We start from the raw sequence: 21,080 nt of genomic DNA, 5'->3' as shown, positions 1-21,080 counted from the left end.
TGGCACGGAAAGGAATCAACCCAGATAGGAGGTCTGGTGATGCAGAGATTCCTGAAGGGAGAAGCAGCGGGACTCCTGTATAACTATCTGCTGGAGGAAAACAGCAATTGAGTTGACGGTACCAGAGCAGAGCTGACCCCTCCCTGTAAGCCTGCCTCTCTGATGCTGCTACTTCCCAGTTATCACTTCTGGGTCAAGATGAGTGAAGGAGTAAAAAATAAGATTTCCCAGCACTATGGGGGTATGAACAAAGTCAAGACAGCATTTTCTTAGGATTTCAGGGAGCAAGGATATTTTGCAATTTTTTTGCATATCCAAGGCTGTACCATCACCTGGGGCCCAAAGAGACCAGAGAGTTAAGAGGGGAAAAAAAATAAGTACTCAATACTACTATTTAAAAGGAAAAAAAAAAAAAAATCTAGAGAAAGAACAAGGCAAGCCATAGAAAAAGAAAACATACATGTGAATCTGAGGCAACTTACACTGGGAAAGCCTGCTTTACCCTGTATCTCCAGTCAGAGGTAAGAGCTGCCTCCCAAACATCTGAGTGGGGTAACACAAAGGAGTCCCATCCCTCTGCTTTACCTTCGTTTTCCAGTGGCCAGGTTTACAGCTACCATTTTCCCAGCAATGCTAAATGGTGGATCAAGGTTCTGCAAGATTTTCACTACTCGAAGAGCTTCCTGGGGAAACAAAGACTCATTTGAACCCAAAGAAAGAAAAGCACATGTCCTATGAAAGAAAACTGAACATGGATTTTCCTTCTCAAAAAAAAAAAACAAACTTTATTAAACATTATGTTCTGGTCATCATTATAACACTAAGAGCACACTGGCAAAAATAAGCAACCCTTAATGAAGCGCTGATCAGAATAATGGTCAGTGTAGCCATCAGTTCTTAGTATCAATTTCAAAAGTTCAAATCCTCTTCTTTTAGTCTGCAACTGTCACTGCATCAGATCCAGTTTACAAAGTCTCTCGTGATTTTTTTGAGTGCAAAACATAATTTTCATTGCTACCCTCGCATTACTTACATGGAAAAGGGCCCCACAACTAGAAATTCAAGGCACAAGAATCTATTAAAGCAACACTTTGAGGAAAAAGAGTGAATGTTCTGTTACCATCAAACATAAAACTGTGATTGGTCAAAATGATTTTAAGAAATTAGAAAATTCAACAAAATCTTGAAAAGGTTCAGTACTCAGATTTTCCAAGTGACTAAGCTGTCACTTTATTTTAACTGGAAACTGAAATGCCACCAGACAAGAAATAGACCTGGAAAGCCACTCAGAGTTCCAACTTTCTAGGGCAGTCACTTCACCTGAATGAGCCAAAGAAAACAATAACAGGGGTTATGGTGCCAAGTGGCACATGACAATTTTAAGGGTCAAGTCCTTCCAACCTTCTTGAGGTTTCCATAGGCAGTTGTTCCTAGGCCATCCTGGGGTGAAAGGAGAGGGTGAGGGGCCTGGGGGATGGGGGTGATAGACAACTGCAACTCACTGCGTGGGAGTCCAGGTCAATAAAGCCATAGGTGTGGCCCATGTGTCCTGTTCTGTTCTTGATGATACGGATGTTGGCAGTAGTAAGGCGGACATAGGGCTCCAGCACTTCCACTATCACCTCCGGTGGAGTGGAACGATAGATGCGTTTTAGCATGATTGCTAAACAAACCAAGCACAAATGGGAGAGGAGAAAGGAAAGAGAGAAAGGTTTACAATTTTGAAGTCTTCAGGGTTTGAGTGTATTTTTTTTTTATACTGCAGATGTTACCCTGCTCTACCAAGGGTGATTCTATAACAGAATGTTAGTTAAATACTTCACACTTTTCTTCACAATACTTAGAAATCTAAAGTTATGCCTTGCTACATTTGAATAGAAACTTGCTCGTTGGAGGATACAGATTCTGACAGCGAGGCCTGCAAAAAACAATAGCGTCTACAATCAGGTTGAGCTGTTTTACTAAGGTGTAGGAAGTCACAGTACAGGTCATCTATGCCCCAACCGTGGTGGTCACAGACTGGTACATGACCTGACAAACCACTTACTTTTGCTTTCCCCATCCTGGCGTGTCTCCCCAGACCATGGCTCCTTCTCTCGGTCTCTTCGGAAGGTGAATCCTTCCCTTCGAGGAGGCAGATACCTTTCTGATTCTCTCTTTTGATGTCCCAAGCGTGGTTCTTGTCCTTCTTCCCTCTTCTTGGGTTCAGATTCCTTATCAGCTGACCTTGAGGGCTGGCTGGCTTGTTTTTCTGATAGTGCTGGTATGGATGTTTTCTGAGGCTGAGGGTAGGTTACTAATTCTTGCTTAGCTTCTGTCATTAGACGAACAGAAATAGAAAAAGAATCTCCAACAGGTTTTAATCCCCCAAACACTACTCTTGTGGTTCCTCCTTACTTGCCAACAAATACTTGCACTAGAATGTTTTTATTTTTGGGTTTTTTGGCCACAGTGAGCAACATGTGGGATCTTATTTCCCTGACCAGGGACTGAACCTGTGCCCCTGGCAGTGGAAGCTCAGAGTCTTAGCCACTATACTGCCAGGGAACTGGCTTATATCCTGCAAGCTGTATGGCTTGCAGGATCTTAGTTCCCTACCCAGGGACTGAACCTGGACCATGACAGTAAAAGTGCCGAGTCTTAGCCATTGGTCCACCAGAGAATTCCCTGGAATATTTTTAAAAGTAAAAAAAACAAAACAAAACAAAAAACCTACAAAGAAGTCCTCTGACAAACTTTAAGCAGAAAGGCTAACAAGACAGTAAATAGAACAGTTTTCAGCAGTAACTAAGTATTTAAAAAATTTAATCTTATGAGTGAGTTTTTTATCACTTCCCCAACATTTAAATCTTTCAGAGACCCTGGACTTTTACTATTATAACTACTGATAAGAACAGATCTTAGGAAAAAAGTATTAAACATCTGGTCTTTCCAGGAATTTGCTAGAAACATTTATGTCAAATATGCTATGCCTAGGAGTCTTTCTTTTTCCAGTGTTATGGTACTAAAATAGCTGCCCAAATTCTATAAGACTAGACACCCCAGTCTCCTGCAAAAGTAAGAAGAGACCTACCTGTACAAGCCTCATTTACATGCCAATAACTGTAACAGGTAAACGTCCTTCAAGATATTTTCAAATCTCTTTCTATATCAGGATAATGTGCCCCGTTAATTGGAGGCATTTTTTTTTTTTAACAGTTAATTCATTCTTAAGGGAAGTCATGTGGCTCAAAAAGACGTTCTATGGGAGCAGTGTAGAGATTACTTAACAGTGGTGACAGGCGACTAGTGAATGCCTGCCACGTATGTTTCTAGCTTAAAGCTGTTTCAACCATCTTAGTGGTATGGTGCTCAAGAGTTTCTATAACCCATTTATTCATTTGTTAGAACAGACTGAAAAGATGATTTTCTGGAGGGAAAACACAATTTTGCATAACTGGAGTAATACAGCAAGCTAAAAATCTCTCACCTGTCGATAGGAAAGTTATTTACTCACCTTCCCACGTGCTGGTTTGGACTCTAGAGCTTATACAGCCTCCCCACAAATATTTTCAGAACACCTGCTTCATAGCCCTCATTTGAGAGCAGAATCTCCACTACAGGCCAAAAGCCCAGCTAGAACATTCCTTGGAGGCACACTAAAGTCTAACTTTGGAACAAACAAATCTTCTAGAAGACTACCAGGATCCCAGCACTGAACTGTATTTTACTGTCAGGTACTAGCTTTCCTTACAGGATAATATCAGAAAGAGGCATGTAACAGTCATTGTTATAGGACTACTGTTATAAATGCCTTTGACAGACTCTTAAGGCTGTTTACCTAGAGGTTCTCAGGAGAAATTAACTTTAAAATCAAGTCACTGAGAAGCTGGTAGGTTTATCACTCTAATAATAACACATACCCTCAATCCTGATTTTGTCTTGTTTATACTTTTACTGTTACTTTAAGGAATGTGTTTGTGTTAAGATCCTCAAATGTTTAGAATGTAAATGAGAAAGCAATAACAATAGCAAACTGTCCCCAATAACTTCAAAGAAGTAGGGATGGAGGGGTCACAGGGACGAATGCCATGTAGACTCTTCCTCAACCTAATACCCTTAAACTGTAACAATATCCTAAGTAACAATACTGCTGACCTATGGTCAGCTGCCCAGGCTAAGTAGCCCATAATCCATCTCCTGCCCTTGGCAGAACTCTGAGACCCAAAACTATTTACTAACAGGTCACACAAAGTTAGCTATCACACAGCACTTTTAAGAGTTTTCCAGATGAACCTGTATTTAGGGATGATGACTCTTTAAAGCCAAGGAAAGCAGGAAATTTGTCATGTTCAGTGTACAAAATAATAACTACCACCTCTGCCTCTACCACCACTCACCTTCCCTTGGGCACTTGCAGAATGAACATGAAGATCGGTGTCCACCAGTGCTGGCCTTACACTGCACAGGGAAAGAAAATAATTCAATTTGACCAAAAAAAAAATTTTTTTTTAACCTTATATATATAACACAGTGACAACTGCCAAAAATGAAAGAAATAAGCCATATCTCAGATTCCCGTAAAACCTAACCATTCTGATATCCTCTACTCATCAGAGCTGGCACAGAATCCGGTGAGCTGCTGTCTGAGAGCTGCCTCTAACAGGGTATCTGGCTGGACCTTTGAGCAGCCCAAATGCCTTTGCTCTGGACAAAGATTTCTCCCGGAAGTAAACTTAACTAAGGAAAATGGACTATTAAGTGGTTTATAGGAGATTCTGTCCTAAGGCTGTGACTACCCAGCCTGCACCCAAAAATCTGATCCTGAACTGGTTATGATGGCCCGATTCAGGCTTGGCTGGAACCAAGAATTCAGTGATCAATTCCTTTCTCAAACACTGATTCTAAAAAGGGCGTGGAAGGAAGAAGAAGATCCACAGGTAGCACCTCTGGTAGCTGTTCTGAGGACGTTAGAAGTGTTACAGAGCATTTACATTGTATTATCTACTATACGTAATCTAGAGATGGTTTAAAGTATATCAGGGAATGTGCCTAGGTTATATGCAAATACAAAATCATTTTATATAAGGGACTTGAGCATCTGTGGATTTTGATACCAAAATATAGGGAATCTATCCCCTATAGACACTGTGGGAAGATCGCACAGCAGAGCTTTAAGTGGGGGAGTTATGATCCTAACCTAGGTAGCTATAGTTTAGACACCATAAAATTGATCAGTTTTAAGTGTTCTATTCAAGGATTTCTAGTACATCTATATATAGTAAGATCATCACCAAAATTTAACTTTAGAACATTTTCTTCATCCCCCAAAGAAAAACCTAGTGCAGTCATCTTCCATTCTTACCTTCAGTCCCACAGAATTGATCTTCTGTGTCTGGCATAGTATTTTTAAGTTCATTCATGCTGCAGCACTGATCAGTACTTCATTTCTTTTTATTGCCAAATAGTATTCCAATGTATGGCTATACTACATTTAGTTTATCCATTTGTCAGCTGATGAGCATTAAGGCTGTTTCCACTTCTTGGCTATTATGACTACTACTGCTATGAATTTTTTTTAGAAGTCAAGTGTATTTCACATCAGGCCAAAGATCCCATATGCAGGACTGGCAGTTCAATCCTTCCAGAGAAGCACAGAAATTACAAAATACCCCTGAAATAGCTAAAAGAGTGGCCTGATATTTTAGGGGACAATCTAACCAAGCCATTCTGCTCTTTCAAGCAACATCCTTGGCAACAGTTGCATAATTCTGACATCAGATACCAACATCTTCTATTTTTTTTTTTTGCTACTTAACAGAAAACAGAGTTCAAAAATTTCTCTTTAATGCTAGCTCCCTCCAGCTCTGATTATAAAAAAATCACTCATAATTTCAAGATGTAGAGACAATCACTACATAAACGCAAAATGTTCTCAAAATTCTAATGGCCTTTTTGCAGAAATGGAAAAGATCATCTTCAAATTTATAGCAAAGTGTAAAGAGACACTGAGTAGCCAAGACAATGAAAAGGAACAAAATTGAAGGACTCACACTCTGCAACTGCCAAAACTTACTACAGAGCTACAATCATCAAAACAATGTGGTACTGGCATGAGAACAGATATATGGATCAACAGAATAAAACTGAGAGTCTATATAACTAAATCTATACATCTATGGGCAAATTATTTCCAACAAGAGTACCAGAACTATTCAATGGGGAAATAATAGTTAATTCAATAAATGGTTCACAGAAAACTGAATATCCACATTCCAAAGAAGATGGACCCTTAACTCATATCCTGAACAAAAATTAACTCAAAATAGATCAAAGGTCCAAATATATTTAAAAGACAAAACTATCAAATTCTTAGAAGAAAACATAAGGATACATCTTCAAGACCTTGGCTTTAGCAATACTTTCATGATACCAAAGGGCAAGCAACGGGAGAAAAAAAAAAACAGACAAAATGGATTGTATCAAAATTAAAACTCTGTATATCAAAGGATACTATCAAGAAAGTAACACACAGTAACAACATATAGAATGGTAGAAAATATTTGCAAATCCCCTATCTGACCTGGGTTTGATTCCTGGGCCTGGAAGATCCCCTGGAGAAGGAAATGGCAACCCATTCCACTATTCTTGCCTGGAGGATCCCAAGGACAGAGGAGTCTGGTGGGCTATAGTCAATGGGGTCACAAGAGTCAGGCACAACTCAGTGACGTAAACCACCATATCTGATAAAGGATTAACATCCAGAATATATAAAGAACTCAAACAGCCTTTTTTTGGTGGGGGCGGGACCTTTTTTAATCTGCACAGTTTATGGCTCATAAGCTCCCTGACCAGGGGCTGAATTTGGGTCACCACAGTGAAAGTGCTGAGTCCTAACCACTGGACCACCACGGAATTGCCAAGAAGAACTCTTACAACTAAAAAAAAAGACAAACAACCTACTTAAAAATGGGCAGAAGACCTAAATACACATTTTCCCCCAAAAGATACACCAGTGGCAACAAACACAAGAAAAGATGCTCAACATCACTAATCATTAGGGAACTGCAAATCAGTATCACTATCATGAAGATGAAATACTATTTCACACCCACTACTACTACTACTAAGTCACTTCAGTCGTGTCCGACTCTGTGCGACCCCATAGACGGCAGCCCACCAGGCTCCCCTGTCCCTGGGATTCTCAAGGCAAGAATACTGGAGTGGGTTGCCATTTCCTTCTCCAATGTATGAAACTGAAAAGTGAAAGTGAAGTCGCTCAGTCGTGTCCGACCCTCAGTGACCTGATGGACTGCAGCCTTCCAGGCTTCTCAGTCCATGGGATTTTCCAGGCAAGAGTACTGGAGTGGGGTGCCACTGCCTTCTCCATCACACCCACTAGTGGTTGTTAAACAGTTTGATGGCTACTACCAAAAAAAAAGGCAGGGGGGAGGGGCGGTTTGAGGGGGAAGAAAATAAATGTTGGCAAGGATGTGGAAAAACTGGAACCCTTAAGACACTGTTGATGGGAATGTAAACTGTGCAGCTGCTTTCTGTGAAAAAAAGTTCAGCAGCTCCTCAAAGAGTTAAAACATGAAAGTACTATATGACCCAACAATTCTACTCTTGGGCATAAACCCAAAAGAACTGAAAACAGGCTTTCAAACAAAAACTTGTTCCTAAATATTCATGGTATTCTTGTCAATAGCCAAGAAATGGAGACAATGCAAATGTCCATTGCCTGATGAATAAACAAAACGTGGCATATCCATTTATTATTCAGCCATAAAAATAAATGAAATACTGATACACACTCTAACACAGATGAACCCTGAAAACACGGTAAGTGAAAGAAGGCAGACAAAAGGTCACATAATACATGGTTCTACTTATGTGAAATGTTCAGAATAGGCACATTCACAGAGATACAAACAGAATAGTGGTTTCCAGAAACTCAATGAAAGGGGAATGGGGAATGACTGTTTAATAGATACAGGGTTTCCTTCAGGGTGAAGAAAAAGTTCTAGAATTAGTGTTGGTGATTGCACTTCACTGTGAAAGTACTGAAAGCTACTGAATTACATGCTTTAAAATGGTTAAAACAGCAAACTATTTAAAAAATAATTAAATGTCTTTCTTTCTAAATTGACAGCTTATGGTATATATCCATGAACTATTAATGCTTTGGTGAATGACAACTATATCTATTTAAATTGTATTTCAAAATGTCAAGCTAAAGCCATTACTTAATTTTATCAAGTTCTACAATATTTTTAGTGAATCTTGGTTCAGAAACTTTACAGACTTTTCAAACTTATTTTTGAAACTAATAGCCCGATGAAAAATGATAAAATGTATATTCACACTCATTTGCAATCAAACTGGACATCTAAAAAGAGTATAACCTAAAATCTTTAAATATATCGTTCAAGAAGAATATGAAGTTAAACAGAGGACAAATACTACGTTACCTGAAGTTCTATATCCTTGGAAACCCCTGAATATCCAAAAAAAAAAATTTATACCTCTCACAGATCCAGCCTCTGTATATAGATTTTTTGAAGTATTAGTAAATCCTCTTTAACCACTCCCAGGAAAGGTAACTGGGGGTAGGCTTTAAATCAAGGGACTGTCTTTCTTTCAGTTCAAAATCAACAAAAACATGGCATATGTCCCTGGGAAAAAAGGTCTCCACCTACAGGCCTTGAAACCTCTATGGCCACAGGCAGTAGCTGGGATGACCTTCCCTAGACCTCCAGTTCATTTGAAGTGAACCAAGAAAGAAGAACTTTGCCCTTGGCAATGTATAATGCACCAGGCAGCATTCCTGGAAACACGGAGGAACTATGACGCTGGATCCTTACTTCTAAAGAGAAGAAATCTGGGCACTCACCCACTTGCAGTACCAAAAATCCAGGCTTGGTACATACTCGAGTGTGACCTCTTTGTCATGGATCATTAGAGTTCCCTGTGAAGACAAAGACAGAGCCATCAACATTAACCCTTGGAGAAATGAAGAGACAGGAAGGCACAAGAGAGCCTTTCCAGTCCCCCAAGCTGAAACATTTTACAAAGAGTGAGCTTATTCATGGACAAAAGGAAATGGCTGTTATAAGCCACAGTCTTGGGGCAGTGTCTGCTGGCAGAGCAAGCTTAAGCTTAGGGAAAGGGAGTGGGAGAAGGTGAGATCGGTCTTCCAGCCTTGGCTCCTGTGGGTTGGGGGCACTGTCTTTCTTTTTATATTCCTCCAGAGGTCATACAATCCCAGCAAGTCCTCCACCTGGCTAGGGAGCTAGCACACTGTCAAGAAGCAAACTCCTTCCTGCTCAGCACAGAGGCACAAGGAGCCCTCTCAATTTCCTTCTTTGCCATAGCTAACTCAAATCCCTATGGTAAGGTAGTAAGGGCTCTTCACTTTGGTGCCTGAAAACTTTTTTTTTTTTTTGCAATACTGCTGCATGGCAAAAGCACCAAAAGAAAGAGATACAACACTGAAGACAGGAATGAAAGAGGACTGTGAAAGCTTCACGGCAGGTCACATCCTTAGAGCAGGAAACCTAGTGGCTGCTGCTGGTGGTGGCGGCGGCAGAAACGGCCGTGTCACTGTGGCTTGAGCCTTCGGAGTGAGCTGTCCGTGAGAAGTGAGGAGCAACAGCTGGCAAGTGAACACTTTGGCAAACTCTGGCACAGGAACAGGTGGGGAAAAGGGGTTCAACAAGCCTGCAGTTACAGAGCTCCTTTGCCTCTGCATTTTGGACAAGACACGAATTCTTTCACACCAAGAAAAATGAAATAAATTTTGTTTAATAAACACTAGACAGCAGATAGGTGTTAGAGCAGAGGGGAAAAAAAAATCTCTGCCTAATGACCAGGGACCCTCACCCACACTTGCAAGTGAACTAACCGAGGATGCGACTCTGGAACTAGCCCCTGCGCTGTGTTCATTCTCCGCCCTCTAGGGTCCTCTGTGTCTCCTCAGACAGGGCTCTGAGTTATACAAGGCATTTCTTTGCAATTGCACCTCAGTTTCTTGCTTGAATCCATACATCTGTCAAATAATGCTTTACCTCTCTGCTTTTCACACCAAAAGAGTCAAGAGAAATACACAGAATAAAATTATTGTCTTGTCAAAACCAAAAAAAAAAAAACCTGCCCGCCTACCTAGGTCTTAGAATCTGGTCTCTGAGAAACTGTTTCGTGGTTTGCTCTCAAGACCAGAGGATGATGATAACAAAAATTTGCTAACCAACTTGAAGTGCTTACTCAGAGGCAAAGACTGTGTTGTTATCTTCTTTAACCCCTAAATGATCCCATGATCATTCTCTCTACTTCACAGATGAGGAAACATGCTCAGAGAGGCCAAGGACACCTAGCTTGTCAAAGGCAGAGTCAGATTAACTTCTAGGGCTGTAGGTAAGTGTCTACAGGCTACATTTGGCAACTCCTGCTCACTCTGAGGGTTAGGTAAGCTGCCCAAGGAGCCAATATAGGAAAGAGAGACAGCTGTGCAGACAAGGAGGGTCAGGGGATTATCACTCTGCCACGCCCTATCATATAGGAGGTTGGTCAAGATGGTATCCTTCCATCCAGAGGCAGTGTGTCATTTAAGTCATTTAAGAGTATGGACTCTCAGTCAAGTTCCCTAAATTTGTATCCTGCCTCTACTCCATGACCGTTAGCAAGGTCCTTAACTTCTCTGAGCTTCAGTTTCCTCTATTTGTAAAGTAGGAATAATAGTATGTATACCTTACAAGGTGGTTATCAAGATGAATTAATTCATTGCAAGTGCTTAGCATGGGATATAGTTAAGCTTAATAAGTGTATTTCTCACTTGCTTGTCAGGGGTTAATATTTCATACCCCATTTCAATCTATTGAAAGACTAAGCTTTCGTAAGGGCAGGGTCACTGCCTGTCAGAACCTATATTTTTATTACAGCCTTTAGTGTTAGTTTTCAATTGCTGGACCATATCTGATCAACCAGGCTAAATCTTGCTGGTCTTTTGTTATCAGTAGTCAGCCCATGACTTAGTACAGAAAAGGAACTTAATAAGCATTTATGGAATGAAAAAAAAAAAAGACTTGAATGCATCCAACTATGCCTGGAAGACTGGAGTACTCAGCACACAGGAGCTCTGGAGAAAGGTTCTGCTGTCATAGTGCACCTCTATATACCCATCCATAAAATATGTGGGATGCTATCTGAACAGTGAACAGTGCCTTCAGAACAAGGCATTACTGTGAATAGCAGTCTGCAAACTCTGATTTCACCACTTGGAGGCATCAGTAGATTCAGGAATTCCTAAGGCAAGGAGCACATTCTACTTCTCAGATAACAAATATGGATGGATGTTCCAGGAGCCTCTGAGGACTTTCTGCCAAGGGTAGGGAACTCCCCCTGCTAGGAGTACTCATAGAGGATCAATTGGAGATCACCTTCAACTCATGTTAAGAAGGCCATGTATATATATATATATATATATTTTTTTTTTTTTTTTTGCTGCACTGCAGAGCTTATAGGATCCTAGTTCCCTGGCCAGGGATTAAACCTGTGCCCACTGCAATGGAAGCACAGAGTTCTAACCACTGGACCACCAGGGAATTCCCCATGCACCATCTCTTATTTTTCAGGGTCCTCTATCTACAACTAAGATGGCCCTTTCTTTTCCACCTGCACATGGCTAGATATAAGGCTACCAGAGACCACTGCTAAGGAATACAAAATGGTTGTAAAAGCCATCACTGTTGAAAAACAGCCAATTGTTCGAATAAGGATAAACAGACACAGAACAAAGTCAAATGGTTGACTTATGATCTGATTCCCCAGTTGCTATCATATATCAGCTGCTCAGATATACCAAACACAGGCGTGACATATGCTGCACTCCCCCCATGCTTGTCAGGTCTTTTCTTCAGGTTTCATAGAGTCAAGATCCGCCAGCGTCTCCTAGGGAAACAACCTGTGGGGAGCTGGGTAGGGTGATTTCATCACTGTTTGGTTGTCCACATTTCATTGTCTAATACCTACCATCTTCATTCACACACTAGAAATTTTATTAATCATTTGAATTACTGGGTTGTTTATTAAGGCTCCTGAAGCAACCCCATGAAGACTGCAAGTATGACTAACCACATCTGGCTCCAACTGGTACCATCATATATTTGAAAGTAAAACCAAAGACACCCATGCCCTTTCTCAGTCTTTGGAGATTAGGCTTAAATTAGATTAAAACCTGCTTGAATCCTCCTAAACTGAAAGCCCTTACTTGACCTAGTCACACAGATGTGTTCCTAAGTGCATCTTAATGTGAAGCTGCAAGGACTGAGAGATAATCAACCTTCTGAGCGGCAAACCGAGCCCTTGCTGTCCGCCTCAGGGACCCTGGGGGCCATAATCCGTGCCTGAGGGCTGCTAAGCCCCACAAGCACATTCCATCTCCCTTCTCCTCTGCTGCTTTTGGAGACCTGATAGCTCCGTTTTGTGACCTGTGAAAAGAACCTGGGTCAGAGAATTGAGACTCTACCTTAAGTTCTTGCAGGTTTATAACCAAGCCCAAGGATTCTTAAGGTACTAGGAGGTACAGGAGAGAATGGAAATGAAAGAACATTTCTGGCAGCAGCGCTGCGGCTTTGTTAAAGATCTCCTACAAGCGCAGTCACAGTTCTACTTTGTACTGAGACTACGGCTGCTGTGACACAACAGGTCATCCCATTCAAGAACGGAGAGACAGGCAGGATCAAAGGCAGGGGGAAAGCATGTGAGCCTTGTGAATACGACTTACACTGAAAAGTCAGCAAGCCCTCTTTGTAGATTTGTGCTTCTTCCAAGCACAGGATGGGAAAATCAGGTTACTGGTGGTTGAAAACTGGTACTATCAGCGATAGTAATCTTTATTCACAAAGCAATTATAGTTTACAAAGGCATTCTTCACGAATGTCACCTTGATCGATCCTTGCAAATAGGGGATATATAAAATCTATTTCCCCATGGGAAAGTATGACTGAGATACAGAGCAGTCTGTTCAGGATTATAGAGCTAGTTAGCAATATACATGGGACCAAACAGCAGGTTTTCTTTTCACCATCTTGCTTTTCTTTGTTTTTAAACTTCCAGAGTGTCAGCTAACTCTTAACACTTGACACACCACCGAGGTGGCTTCTGATGAAAAAGTGCATAAGCTAGTGTCTAAAGAAATTCACAGGCAATGGCACCACAGGAATTTTTAGAGAAACTGTCACAAAGATCCTGATAGTGTTGCTGGTCCTCCAAACTGGCCTGCTCAAGGTATTCTTAATGTGCTTAAAGCACCTATGATTACTTTAGGTGCTGTGTCTAAGACAAAGTTGGCTGCTAACTGGTACTCTACAAGGAATTTCAATATCAACAATCAAATGGACCTGCAGAAATAATAAATCAGGAGGAACAAAATGACAGGCTTAAAACAGATGTACAGTCATCTCTTGATAACCATTGGAGACTGGTTCTGGGACCCCACGGATGCCACAATCCCAGGAGGCTGCAGTCTGGCACAGATGGTGTAGTAGAGCTGGCCCTCTGTGTCTACGGATGCAGACCTGTGCATGAGGAGGGCTGCTCGTATGTCACTCCCCGCAGCATAAAAGGGAAGCTTTTTGTAGAAATCTTCTGCAAAGCAGCTAGACTCATTCTTTCTGGTACAAGGATATGTAACAGCTCCAACATCTTGTAAAACTAAGTATTCTCAAAGGCCAAAACCAAAACGAGTCAGAAAGAGCAAAGGACAGGAAGGAAGAAGAGGCCAAGAATCCTGATGAAACTACACAGAATGCTCTGTGACAACCTTAGCTTGGTCCACTGACTCCAGAGTACCTTCTGCTTAGAATGGCCTTTCACCTGACAGGAGCCAACTCGCCCTCCGAGCAAGCACGAGGTGAGGTCCTGAAGGGAACTCCGCTAGAAACAGAATCGAACTTGAGGGTCCAAATAAGACTGAGGAGCAAGGAGACAATACCCTCTGGGCAGCGACTTATCTTGATATCTTTTCTTGTCCAGACGAAAGCACAACAAACATTTTCTAAAATGCTCCTTAATAACACTATTTTACTACCTGACCAATTTACCTATCATTTCCTAAAAGGAAACAATTTGTATCACAATAAAACTAAAACCTTATTTGTGTTCTCTGAAGCCATACGGCTGGACTGTGCTTCGACCAGGCTCAGCCTCAGTGGAAGTAAGGTCTCAAGATGAACTCTGCTCCAGGAACACAACACAGGTCCCAACACAGGCATTTGGTGCTGTGAATATAAACCGTCCACTCCACCACCACTTCCTGCCATTCTTCTGTGGATTTTAAAGTGAGATTCCAGTTCCTCCAGAGAATGCCTCTGTCATTGTCAAAGAAAATCAGTGATCTGCAGTTTTGGAGATGATGTCATACTTAGCTCCAGGAAGACTTAGGAAGAAATCAACTCGTCTACCAGGGAATACATGAGACTCTCCCATTCTAAGTCATCTGAGGCAAAAACAAAGAGGCAAAGTATAAACAAACAAATAAATGAAAAATCAAATAAATTAAATGATCAAAACAGCCAAAAGTCTTTTCTTTCCTTGTTAGAAGATGAGGCTTGTTACTGCCAGGCAGATGGGGCACTCAGCAAATTCCTTCACCACAAAGAAACGATTTATAAGCTCCAGTTAACCGTACTGAGAATAATCAACAACTACGAACCACTAAGATGCAAATCGTTTTTGAAGCTTTTAGTTTGTTATCATTTTGCATGGTTTAGAACAACATTTCAGCCAATATTTATAAAGACCTCAGTTAAGATTTCCCTCGTTAATCAATTATTAATTTCCAAATAGAGATATGACCTAGATCTTTGTGGAAGAGGATATCAGGTTCGAACATAGCTTACTGATGCTCAGAATTCCTTTCAGAATTCAGGCTTCCATAACCTCCATTTTATTCTTTCCTATTCGGAGATAACTACTGTTCTAGTTCCCCTGGCTCTTTCCTTCTGGGAAAAGCGGACCTTAAATTCGACATATACTCAAGCTTCATTGTCTAGGTCTCTAAACAGAGTCACTGTAGGGGAAGAAAAGGAAGTGTCTAAAATAGCTGTGGAAAACATCAAGCTTCTTATTTTGTTTGCTGAATAACATTCAAACCGTTTCTCTCATTTCTTTTTCTTTCAGAGCTGACACCTGGAGGTAGCAGGAACAGCCAAGAGAGTAAGTAGATAAAGCCCACAAGTCCTAAGACATTGCACAGGCCACACAGCTGAGCCCACCACAAAAGCCGTACAATGTTCCCCAGGCATCCCCCAAAGAATCAGCAGCAGCTATTCTTCCGGCCTCACCAATGAAAAGAGATCGTTTCTCCTGGCTCTTTATCTCCTACCTCCCACCCAAGGACCTCAGCTCTCTTGAAAGCAGTCTCTATTAGCCTCTCTGGCTTCAATGTCCTAGGCTCAGACATTTCAGAGAACCCAGCTGACACACTTTCTGCAGAAACAGGACCCCGAGACGATGAATAAAATACAAAGCTGCCAGATTTCTGAACACACGCTGTTCAACTACAGCAAAGCAACCACCCACCATTCTTTATTTCTTAGTCAAAAAGCCACAGACCCCGTGCCACACTGACAGAAGCAACAAGACCAACAATGCAAGCGTCAAGTCAGAAGGTTCGCTGGGACAGGATCCTTCACTCTTTTAGATCTACTCCTTCTCACACACAAATAACATCGAATTATCAAACCTCAGCCCCTAATAATAAGGGATGGCTTGTCACATGAAGACATGCCCATGTTAAATTGGTCGATACTGAGGAAGCAACATCTGCTGAGCTGTAATATCATGGCTGCTACCACAGCAGATATGTCTAGAGGATAAGGGAATGATCTCTGCACAGGGCAGAAATCCAGGAGCTTGGGAGGAGACAAAGCCAGGAAGTCTCTAACACTATCCCAGCTAGAGGTACTATCAAGTGTTACAAAGGCACAGCCTCCGGCCATCAAGGAACCCTCCTGCTCAAACGTGTATGCTCTAGAAATCTAACACACACTTAACCTTCGGATGCTTTGAAATATTCTCAAGACCTAAGGATACACCATCTAGTATATTAAAAGGTATCCCTTTTATTTGTTTGACGATCACCAGAATAACCAAGGGAAGTGATCATATAAATAAAAATTTCTGTTTTTAAGAAAAACTGGGGGGGGAGGGGACATATTAAAAAGGGGAGAAGTTTGAGCAGTGTCAGGAAGCATCCTGAAGTTTCCCAGCACACAGAATAGCAGACATGTCTAGATTTTTTAGGATAGTTCCAACTTTGTGTTTTGTCCTGTCAAAAGGCAATGCACACCAGTTTGAAGTTTAGAAGGTAGTCAACATTACAACACAGCTGGCTCCTCTCCAAAATATTTCAGTTCAGTATACTGAGATCATTTCTTCTTGTGGGAAGATTTCTAGAGTTTTACAGATTAAAAATGCCTTTAACCTTTTCCCTACTGCCTCCTCATCCCAAAAAATCCGTAGCCAGAACAGGCTATGTTTTCATTATTCAAGAGCAGCTATTTCCTCACAGCAGATGAAATATGGGGGGTTCAGTAGTGAACAAAATCTAGCAATACTCTCAAGATTATTTTTTATGATTATTTTTCAAAGCACGAGAACAACAAACAAGTATCGTTTTAAACAAATAAGGAGCATATATCTTGACCTGAAATTCTTATCAGGAGAAACACACACTGGAAAGTATTTTTTATTATTGCCAGAAGAGAAGAGAGACAAACGGAGTGAGAAAGTTTATGCTAAGAGGTCAACTGTGTGACACAGCTGACCACATATAAAATGCACTGTGAGCAGCACATGCAGTGGACAAAGCTGGATATTACCCAGAGAGGAGAGAATGATAAACCACACTTACGTGAGAGAGCCAGCAGTAAGTAAGATCAAGACATAGATAGATATTGATAACATGAGCCTGGCAGAAATGCTAGTGCCTTCAGGGAGGGAGCATTCTGTTTCTGTCCTCTATAAATCGTACAGTTTACAAACAATAAGTCATGGAACAACTCATACAGAAAGGCTATACCCAAAGCTGCCTAGTTAAAATATGGTCTTTATCATGCTCTAACTTCTCTAGCTTCTGCATTCAAATATTAGACACTAATATCAACAGTCTATGCCACAGTGTCTATTTAGCTACTATGTCTCTATTTAGTGTTTATTTAGCTAATATTTAGTGTCTATTTAGCTACTATTTAGATACTAATATCAACACTAATATCAACACTGTCTATTCCAGTGTCCATTTAGCTACTAGTCCTCAGTCTATGTGACATTTTAAAAAATACAAAAACAGAAGTGTACATTTTAATATTTTATTTATATATTTTATTATTTAGTATTTTTATTAGTAGGATAATTTTTTTATTGGGATAATTATTTTATTAGTAGTATTTTATTATTCATAATTTTTAAATTATTAGGATAAAGTTTGAAAAAATAGGTTTCATACATGACCTAAAAGAATTTGGAATCTGGTTCTTAGCCTGGAAAATTACGAGAATCAGAGTAGCCTCCCAATGACTATTTGCTTCCTTTTTCTTGGAAGCAAATCCTTGATTTTTAACTGGGTACACGGCTGCCTGGAATAAGAATTTTCCCAACCTCCCTGCAGTTAAGTGAAGCTGTAACTAAATTCGAATAAACTGGACATAAGCAGAAATAGTACATGCAGAGTTCAGGAAGCATTCATTCTTAAAGGAATGTCCATTTTCATCCTTTCGTCTTTACCACTGGTCGGCAAGTCAAGTGATGGCCAACACCCAAGGTGCCACCTTGGACAATCAGGTCGCAGCCACACGTTGAGAATGATAGGGTTACACAATGAAAAGAGCCCGAATCCCTGATGATCATACCACCCTAAGAACACCTGGATGGCTTAGATTTCGTTTATGTTAAGGAGAAATAAATCATCTCAATTTAAGCCATAGTTAATTCTAGTTTTGTGAGTTTTTTGGTGAGTTTTGTCACTTACCAAATCTAATCCTAACTGATCTAGATGCTTTTGGAGATTATCGGTGATAGGCAGAGGGAGGTATTATTCTACTCCAAAAACTAAGACTTTAAAAAAAGGTGAAAACTAGTTAAATAGTGGAACAAAAGATACAAAAAGTAACAATGAAAAAAACTGCATGTTTATATTCTGCCAGGCACCAGTACTGAATCTCCATCAGTAACCTAAAGATCCTGCCGTCAACTTCACACTCAACAAGCATTTTCACCTCTCTCTTCCCAATGCCTTCCTTTTACAGATGTTTACTTTCTGTTCAAGGTGCTACTGTTTTTCTAACCTCCGAGAGGCCTCTAAATCTGCTCTCTCTTGTCCCTCTGTCCAATATCCAGTGTTACCAAACCTTAAAGAGTCTTCTTTCAAGCCTGACATTTTCATTACATACCTGCTCCCACCCCCTAGTGGAAGCCATCATCTCCTCACATCTCAATTTCTGCTCCAGATTCTAACAGACTTTTTACGCTGCAGTTTCTCCCCTCTAGTCAAGTCTATATTCTATTACAAGAGTTTCCCAACAGTGTCATTCCTGTGGTTCCCTTGTGTTTTGAAAGACTAAATGTAAGGCCCTTAACAACCTACTTTGCACTTTCCAAGCTCTTCCTTTCACTATTTCCTGGAGTACGACAAACAAGATGTGGTGACCTCTTTTAGAACACCAATACTATATTACTATCTGCTACCAAACATAATAGGGCAGAAACCTAACAGAAGTACCAGAATCTGGCAGGTCAAGAGGCTACTCAAGTTGGGAGGATAAGAGCCCTCTAACTGTGCAGAAACTATAAAGATCACTAAAGGCTTATGAAGAAGGAATAGTCAGAAACCCCACTTTCAGTGTGCATTACCATACAGAAACAAATATTTAGCACATTATGCGCTGCCAGTTCAGTTCAGTCATTAAGTTGTGTCCAACTGTGACCCCATGGACTGCAGCATGCCAGGCTTCCCTGACCATCACCAACTTCTGGAGCCTGCTCAGATTTCATATCCATCAAGTCGGTGGTGTCATCCAATCATCTCATCCTCTGTTGTCCCCTTCTCCTCCTGCCTTCAACCTTTCCCACCATCAGGGTCTTTTCCAATGAGTCAGTTCTTTGCATGACATAGCCAAAGTACTGGAGCTTCAGCTTCAGCATCAGTCCTTCCAATGAACATTCAGGAATGATTTCCTTTAGGACTGACTGGTGTGATCTCCTTGCAGTCCAAGGGACTTTCAAGAGTCTTCTCCAACAAGTTCAAAAGCATCAATTTTTCAGTGCTCAGCCTTCTTTATGGTCCAACTCTCACATCCATATATTGGAAAAACCAAAGCTTTGACTAGACGGACCTTTGTTGCCAAAGTCATGTCTCTCCTTTTTAATATGCTGTCTAGGTTGGTCATGGCTTTCCTTCCAAGGAGCAAGCGTCTTTTAATTTCATGGCTGCAGTCACCCTCTGCAGTGATTTTGGAGCCCAAGAAAATAAAGTCTGTCACTGTTTCCATTGTTTCCCCATCTATTTGCCACAAAGTGATGGGACTGGATGCCACAATCTTAGTTTTCTGAATGCTGGGTTTTAAGCCAGCTTTTTCACTCTCCTCTTTCACTTTCATCAAGAGGCTCTTTAGTTCCTCTTTGTTTTCTGCCAATAAGCGTGGTGTCATCTGCAAATCTGAGGTTACTGATATTTCTCCCAACAATCTTGATTCCGAGCTCAGTACTGTCTTGAAATTACCTAAGCACATACCTGACAACACAGAGTCCCATTCATCCCAAGTACTCAAGAGACACAAGAGGCACTTTCCTAGGCAAGGCACCCAAACTCATGTTCTCTGACTTAAAGAAGTCCAGCTAAGCTTAGAAATATGATAGGAATAAACTCAAATGTTTCTATGAGCTGTCTTTCTTCCAGTTCATAGTGAATTCATGCATTGGTCTGGATTCACAGTGCACAAGAATCAAGTTAAAGAAGAAGAAAGAAAAACACCTTTACTCTATATCGTTAAACTAAGATACCTCAGGAATTATTAAAGAAAAAAAAAAGTTGACTCTGAGCAGGAGAACCTGTGAGGAATGAAAAGAAGAAAACTGACTGTTCAACTGCAATTTCTGGTTACGCTCAAAACCAAGTAACAAAGGCTGATCCATGCCCAAGGCAGCAAGTGCTTCAAAAACAAAACAATCCACAGTCCAAGGGAAAATTCAAAAATGGCAGTGTGAATGCCCAAGGCATCTAAGAACTGAAACTTAGTCATTGGAACTGTGAGTATTCTGTGTTTTCAATACCACACCACTCCAAAATGGAGCCTAATCCATTAGGAGAAAGCTCTTGAAAAACAACAACAACAACAAAAAGTTATAGCATTTCCACTCCTAGACATATACCCAAGAGAACTGAAATTTGTTTATACAAAAATCTGTACACAAATGTTCATTTATAACACAAATGAACTTATCTATGAAACAAAAACAGACTCACACACATAGAGAACAGACTTGTGGTTGCAGGAGTGGGGGGAGGAAGGATTCAGAGTATGAGATTAGCAGGTGCAAATTACTTCATATTGAACGGATAAACAACAAGGTCCTATTGAACAGCATAGGAACTCTATTCAATACACCATAACGGCAAATAATATGAAAAAATGTATATATAACAGAATCACTTTGCTATACAATAGAAACTGACACAACACTGCAAATCAACTATATGTCCATTACACAAATTTTCTGAATCTGTGAATAATGTTATTGTGGGGAAGTTTATCCTAAGCCAGGAGTACTTTTTGTCATGAAACCACAATAATCAATTCTTTCATTGGTCCTGTATGTGAATTCGAATACTTGTTTTAATAAAAATGCTATTTGATATTTTATTTTTGAGATTATAATCCTAGAATAATCACTGAAACTGTGTTAAATTTCTCTGCTTTCTTTAAAAAAAGAGTGGGGGGGATTCTCTTTTCTGAGAGATAATTCTGGGGAAACACCAGGTCATATTCAGGTAGTATACTTGTTTTCAGCATTTCAAAAATTCTAATAGATATCCCATATATATC

At 40.5% G+C, this 21,080-nt stretch overlaps 1 protein-coding gene and 1 non-coding gene across 4 annotated transcripts in view; both read right to left on the bottom strand.

Moving 5' to 3' along the window:
- The window catches only part of RBM6 (RNA binding motif protein 6), an 83,737-nt gene that overhangs the window by 7,861 nt on the left and 54,796 nt on the right, over nucleotides 1-21,080 (bottom strand). For all 3 annotated transcript variants that reach the window (XM_052653422.1, XM_052653405.1, XM_052653498.1), the window contains exons 7-11: nucleotides 8,873-8,947; nucleotides 4,380-4,440; nucleotides 2,048-2,314; nucleotides 1,503-1,663; nucleotides 586-683 (exon numbers count right to left, since the gene is read on the bottom strand). In XM_052653422.1, coding sequence (XP_052509382.1) covers nucleotides 586-683; nucleotides 1,503-1,663; nucleotides 2,048-2,314; nucleotides 4,380-4,440; nucleotides 8,873-8,947 — 662 coding nt within the window. The remainder of the gene's footprint in view (nucleotides 1-585; nucleotides 684-1,502; nucleotides 1,664-2,047; nucleotides 2,315-4,379; nucleotides 4,441-8,872; nucleotides 8,948-21,080) is intronic.
- On the bottom strand, nucleotides 11,507-11,579 carry TRNAG-UCC (transfer RNA glycine (anticodon UCC)). The gene has a single exon. It is a non-coding gene; the product is annotated as a tRNA-Gly (tRNA).

Source organism: Budorcas taxicolor, chromosome 1, assembly GCF_023091745.1.
Source record: "Budorcas taxicolor isolate Tak-1 chromosome 1, Takin1.1, whole genome shotgun sequence".
Lineage (NCBI taxonomy): Eukaryota > Metazoa > Chordata > Mammalia > Artiodactyla > Bovidae > Budorcas > Budorcas taxicolor.
Note: the sequence above shows the minus strand (reverse complement) of the source record. Positions and strands in the feature narration are given on the sequence as shown.